This window comes from Dermacentor albipictus, chromosome 2 (genome assembly GCF_038994185.2).
Source record: "Dermacentor albipictus isolate Rhodes 1998 colony chromosome 2, USDA_Dalb.pri_finalv2, whole genome shotgun sequence".
NCBI classification, from domain to species: domain Eukaryota; kingdom Metazoa; phylum Arthropoda; class Arachnida; order Ixodida; family Ixodidae; genus Dermacentor; species Dermacentor albipictus.
The window spans coordinates 24,674,840-24,681,845 of NC_091822.1; the positions used below are offsets into that span (position 1 = coordinate 24,674,840).

Genomic DNA, 7,006 nt, shown 5'->3' on the forward strand with positions numbered 1-7,006 from the left:
TGAGTCCATTCAGTCCGCAAGAAGCACTTGCTTCCTCATTACCGTGCAGCCGCGGATGCGCGAATGGGGCATTTTTTTTCTTTTTTCCTTCCCTTTCCCGTATGGCCAGCGCCGCCGCCGGATGGATGAGCGTCCCCTCTGGAACGCGGTGGTAGGTTGCGCCACCAAGCTCTTGCTATTGCACTGCCCAATGTCCTACCTAGGTTAAAAAAGAAACAGAAAAAAAACGGGATAAATTCCCATAACCAAATTTGCTCCAGAGTTCGCCGTTGCCGCGGAGGTGAGTGCCATCTGGTGGTGGTGGTGCTAGCCACACAGCGGCACGCGGTGCGCCCATGCTGCGCTGTGACTGTTTTTCCCATTCTGTAAGAGGCTGCAGTCCCTGTCGCGAAACGCGGCGAGGGTTGTAAAGAAAGCCATCGCATTTAATGTTTTGCGCCTTGTAGGCAATCCAGGGTGTCCGACGCAGTGCATAGCCATCTTTTTTTGCTATTTAAAAAATGCCAATCGTCCACTTAGAATCGCCTGATGTCAACCTTATTTCTGACGAGTATGACATGGGAAGCTCAAGAGTGCAGTGAAATCTAGAACAAGCCGTCGTCGACTTCCTTTTGTAATACTTGGCGTTCAGTAGGGAAGACGCGGTAGCGACCTACGTGCACTGGGCTGACTTGGCCGGTGTGGATGCCGTGCTTCACAAGAAATATTTGGCACAGAAGCTGGTCACCGAGATAAAAAATTTCCCAGTACGAGGGTCGAAGGCAAAGAAGGGCATCCGCAAATTGGGCTGGTAGGTCAGGAGCAGTCATTGTCTTCGAAGTATTTCACGCTGGAGATGTAGGGCACGAACCAAGAGTTGTAAGTAACAGAGTGCCACCACTTATGGTAGAAATGTCGCAGGCCGGGGCAAGGATTGCAACGGATGAACCGTGAGGTAGTACCCGATGGCATAGGCCGTAGTAAGGCAGGTGTCATTGATGCTGAGACCGTTTGCAATCGTCGTTGGTGACGTGTGGATATAGCTACATAACTCACGGTCGCGTGAGGTAGGCCAACATAATCAGTGGAACAAGTTGACTCGCGTAAGGATTGAAAGGCGCAACGAAATCGGTTAGGGCGAGTTGTACAATGGCTGCAAAACAGTCAACAACCGCTGAATGAACTGACAGAAAATCAAAGACGATGGTAATTTTGTGGGGGCACAGCTGCAAGATGTAGAACAAAAGAGGAACGTGGCGCCCGGCAGCAGTGGCACAGGTGGCGCACCTTCCTGTGACAGCCGGTGTTTTCCCGTCGGCGTCACGGACGACAGATAGTGCGGCACTAGTTGGAACTTTCTTTAGCCACGCGCGCATGTTCCACTTGTTAGCCGATATGTCCGCTCCTGTGTCTCAGTGCTCTTACAAGGCATGCCCTCTACGTCCGCATATATGAGGTTGCAATGGCCAGGGAGCGTTAGAAAAGGAATTTCGCGCAGGGTAGTCATGACACGTCTTGTAGCTGCACCAGTTTGTTTTCCGAAGAACGGAGGCAGGAGTAGGGAGACAGGGAGCTATGAAGCAGGAGAGAGCGACGTGGTAAACGGCAACGGTTTGGTCACGCAGGCAAATATGTCGAGCACGGTGTCTTCTTTAATGTGTGCCAGCAGGCGGTGATTGCCATATGACAGGTGTTTGTAAAGCTTGACCGAGGCTGCAAGTTCCAAGGACTTCAGAAACGGCGGGAAATATGTCCAAGGCGTCCGCACCAGAAGCAGATAGGTCTCCCATTGGAAGTGCGCCATTTTGCCGAAAATGAAGATGAAGTGTACGAACTTCGGGATACATCGGGTGAGCGGTATTCGGGTGGGTTAACAGGGCAACGAGATCTCAGTCCAATGTTAGCCCATTTTTGACGCAGAAATAACGGGAATTGTTCCTTGGAAATTGTCTCGGGACACGAACCAGCGAAAGAGCTAGAGAAGCAGCTTTATTTTCCTAGCGGACAATGCCCTCGAAATTGTGCCATGCAGCAGGAATGGATGGGAGACGGAGGTCTTCGAAGTTTTAAGGATAAATGACCATTGTTCAAGGCATTAGGCGCAAAGTACACCTTCACTCGGCGTATTCAGCACGAATATGTAAAATTCTTTCTCTGTCAGCCTAATTGGCATCATTGGGGATTTGTTTAGCATAGCGTTGAAATGAAAAGAGGAAAATGAATGTACGCTTTTCCCATATTCAATTTGTCTTCCTCCTCCCAGCTCATAGCAACAAACCATTACTGTCGAACCCTGTTGTTTGTTCACCTTAGTAAGTGCATTTGATTTTGCTTAACCAGAGCAAGAAACAAAGTATGTATACTTGATGTGCTTTAGGACGCAACAGTACTTTATTTTTCGGGATACCGCACTTGACTAAAACTACGTTTACCGTTTTCTATACACTCTTGAGGACTTGACTCTTTGCAGCGTGTACTTCCTCAAGTTGAAGCTCCTTATGACATCCCGGAACGTGGAAGTGGTGCACTTCATCCCGGCGCTCACCGTGAGTAACGCGCAACACAACTCAAGGAATGCTCGTAATGCGTGGCGGGTGAGATTTACACATTTCTAGGACGAGGGTTGACTTCCCTTTGCTGTAGCAACCAGGCTGAAGCAGCGCCACTCATGAAATTAAACGTAAGCAAATGGAAATCTATGCACATACTACACCGAGCTTGCATCATAAAAATGTGAACATGTTTTTTTAAAGAGGCAGCTCTTTGTCTTTAGGCTCCTACAAGTATCTCAGCCTTCATTTTGCTAATGATATGTTATGGTACAAGCCTCTAGGCCATCCTGGCACTTACGTTAATTGTGTGCTAAGATAATGGCGCAGAAATATTTCCTCTGTAACTTCGTCTTCAAAACTGGCGCTTCATAAAACACTCGTTCTCTCAAAATTATTCTATGCCTCTGCTAGTGCGCATTCTCCTTAAGCATGAATATTCCTTGGCCATGATACCATTAAAAACTGAGCAGCTTTCTTTTTTCTGTCTAATCACTTCCGTTAGCCGAAGTTGTCTTACATTTTGTGGTTTTATGTGCCAAAACTACGACTTCATTGTGATCCCCACCATTGTTGGGGTCTCCGCTTGATTTATGACCACCTGGGGCACTCGTACGCGCACCTAAATAAAAAAATCAGGACGCATTCTAGCCTGGGAAGATGGTTGGGGGTCCACCACATAGGGTATGGCGACGAGACAAACAGTAAACTTTGGGAAACGTTCTTCGTATTACTGCGATATACTGATTACTGTGGTATACACTGCGATATACTGTTATATACGACGCTATGAGCCATTGCATATTTTGCTTGCTAAGGGGAGTATGAGCCATTGCTTCCGAGGGTATGAGGCATCACAGTTTTCCACATATTGTTCTCTATGATGCTTCCCCGTTTCGATATAGCGCCGACCCGTTTAATCTATCACTACAACCTAGAACTGGGACTGCTAGGCGAACACCCCCGTTGAAATTAATTAATTAATTAATTAATTTATTGATTGATTGAATTATACAATACTGCAGGCCCAATGGAGGACCCAAGCAGGAGGGGCAGGATACATAAATATTTATATGTACATGTATATATATATATATATACATGATGAAGAAATACAAAAGCAATGCAACATATGTAATGATCAGAAAAAAATGAAAGCTACGACTAAGTAAAATTATTAGCAGAACACTGAAGGAAAACAACTAGACAAACATTAGAGCAGTATCACACGCATATATGAGCACTTGCAACCATAATCGTGAAACGGAAAAAAATCAAGTACCAGAACTTGAACGAGCGACCATTGCAAGATGCTGAAAATAATATAAGGAAGACGTGGAATGTATGACACAAAATTCGCGTTTAAAAAAAGCAAAAAGAGAACAGTAACGAGGCTTGCCGACATAGCAGTACTGTTAACGTTAAAGACAGATGCGTTCAATAAAACCGTTGTTTATCAATTGTGATAATGGCAGGCTGTTCCTATCTGCTATAGTGCGCGGGAAGAAGGAAAGCTTAGAGGTTAGTTCGGATGTTATAAGGTATTAAAGAATCAGCTTGACGATGCCGTGTTGGACGCGCTGTAAGTGGTTTAACATAAGCCTGTGGGTAGAGGGACACACAGTTGTTTTTAAGCAAGAAAGAAACTTCAGTCGTATTTTCTTACGTAGCTGCAGCATTTGAATATTATGTTGAATCACTGGGCTAGTACGAGAATCAGTCTATACTTAGAAAAAATTAACCTGACAGGTTTACGTTGGACCATCTCTAAAGCGTTAATGTTAATTTTGTACAGGGATTCCACACAATGCATGCATATTCTAGTTTCGGTCGGACCAGTGAATTGTAAGTCAGTAATCTAGTTCCAGAGAGAGAGCATGCTTTCGTTTGTAGCTTTAGTTTGTAGACAAAGCTTCCTGAAATGCGGGTTACATATGTTAGAATTGGGGCTATTTCAGCGGAGGTCACTGGTTATTGTGATTCCAAGATATTTAGAGTTATCTATTGGCTGACTTTGGTCAGCGGTCCAGCGCTGAGGTTATAGACAAAAGACATTCTATTTTTTTTCGTTGTGGACGTGTAAACTGCTTTTTCACTGTTCAATTCCATGCCCCGGCCACTTCACCTGGAAAGAGTGTTTTGAAGGACAGAATTAAGCATTCATTGATCTCCATGTCAAGTAACCTCGTTAAACAACACACAATCGTCAGAGAATAGTCTAACTTGAACAGGATGACAAATTTCCTTAGTGATGACGTTTATTTATATTAGAAATAGAAGGGTTCCTAGCACGCTACCTTGAGGTATTCCAGAGGTTACTGAAAGTTCGTTAGAAGAGTAGCAATCGAATTAAAGAAACTGCTTGCGATTAGACAGATAAGCCGCCTTTCAGTTAATGATATAGGCTGGAAAGTCTATCGACTGTAGTTTCTATATAAGTTTATTGTGAGGAACAAGGTCAAACGGCTTTTTTAAGGTCTAAAAATATTACGTCAATTTAGCTTCACTTGTCAAGAGCACTTGCAAAGTTGTGAATAACTGCGGTTACTTGTGTTACAGCAGAGAAACCCTTCCGGAAATCGTGCTGATGAGGAGACAGTACGTTGTTGTCACTTAGGCATTTGGTTCTTGCATTAGCTATAATATGTTTGATGAACTTGCAACATGATGAAGTTAGTGATATCGGACGATAACTAGGCACTAGGGTACTGTAGCCTTTTTTCGGTATGAGAACGACACGTGCAGTTAGCCAGTCTGTAGGAAGATTAGCCGAAGATAACGAGGAATGGAAGATAACAACAAGAAAACGGGCTATCGCTTCAGCATACCTGCGCAGAAAAGCGTTCGGTATGCCGTGTGGTCCTGGAGATTATTTAGCTTTGAGGTTCAGTAACATCGACACTACGCCCGGTTGCGAAACAACATCAGAGGTACAGTTACATGACACGCAGTTAAGGTTTATACCATCATCGAAATTTGAAAAAAAAGCTACTCTGAAAATAATTATTGAAGGGCTCCGTGATACATTGTTTCTCGACAATGACATTGCCCTCGTGAACAATTTGGTCAATTGACTTGGTTTTTGTGCTTTGAAAAGCCCAAATTTTTTGGGGTGCCGTTTGAATGAAATTTGGCAATGTATGGTGAAAATACCAGTGCTTAGCTTGCCGTACTTCTTGGTTTAGTTTATATTGGATTTCGTGAATTGAAACACGTGAGGCTCGTTGTCTTAAACACTTTTCTTTTAAGGTGCAATATATCTCTCGTTATCCAGGGAGTAGTCTTGGAAGCTTTCTTTAGTTATATTGGGAATAAAGCTGCTAAGGGCAGTGAGTAATAATTTAATTACCTTAATCCCAAAGCACAGTAGCATTGTTATCGTGAAAGTTATCAAGGCATTGTTCAAGATTATCCAAGACACTTCCGTCTCTCACACGAGAAAAACCTTTAGCAGTGGTTGCTTTAAATTTTTTGGTGTTGAGTTGAAACACTTCCAAAGAAGAAAAATATACCAGACTGTGGTCAGCGATTCCAGGTTCAACCGAAACTAAAATGTTTTATGAAGAACGACTTACAAAAACGAGGTCAAGTATGGTTGCTGACGTACCATGAGTGCGCGTTGGCTGTTTTACAACCTGTTGTAGATTGTGAGACAGAATGATGTCATGCAAGTAACCTAAATGTGAATTACTTCCGGTGCAGAAAACGTTCCGGTGTTAACAATGCCTGTTCTGTTGATTTGTTTTTCAGGAATCCATACTCCGAGGAAGTAATAACATAGTACTTATGAAAAACATTTTCGAGACGAGTATCAATGACACCTTCGAAATTTTTTGATAAAATGGGTGGAACAGTAATGTGTTTACATATACTAAATACAATGCCGGTCCTAATATTGATCCTTGAGGAGCACCATGCTGAATTGCCAATTTCTCTAGGGGTACGCCATTACCCTGAACATACTGCAATCTGTTATTTAAATAGCTCTTTAGCATGTCAGATGCAATACCAGGTATGCCACAACTGTTAAGCTTGCGTAGCAGGATGTTGTGATGAAGACGTTCGAGTGGTCTTTCGGAAATCTAAGAGGCCAATAGTGCACTGTTTCATTTCGATGTTCTTAATAATTTTGTCTTTTACTGTTGACAGTTCCTGCTCTGTTGATTTGTTTTTCAGGAATCCATACTCCGAGGAAGTAACAACATTGCACTTATCAAAAAGATTTTCGAAACGAACATTAATGTCACCTTCAAAGACTTTTGATAAAACGGGGGTAGAACAGAAATGGGTCTATAATTAGATATGTCATTCTTTCCCCCGCATTTATAAGCTGTACATACAAGTGCTATGTTCGTCTGATCTGTGTACACTCCGCTTTCTAACATACGATTTTTGGTGTAACACAAGACGTCACATATTAAAGAACATACATGCTTCAAAGGTACTGCTAGTATACTATCATGCCCACGTTAAAATTT

At 43.1% G+C, this 7,006-nt stretch overlaps 1 protein-coding gene across 1 annotated transcript in view; it reads left to right on the top strand.

Annotated features, from left to right (window-relative positions):
* LOC139055670 (uncharacterized) overlaps positions 1–6,791 on the top strand; it is a 194,490-nt gene extending 187,699 nt beyond the window's left edge. The window contains exons 11-12 of the mRNA XM_070533198.1: positions 2,450–2,525; positions 6,705–6,791. Of these exons, the coding sequence (XP_070389299.1) occupies positions 2,450–2,525; positions 6,705–6,791 (163 nt within the window). The remainder of the gene's footprint in view (positions 1–2,449; positions 2,526–6,704) is intronic.
* The last annotated feature ends 215 nt before the right edge of the window (positions 6,792–7,006 follow it).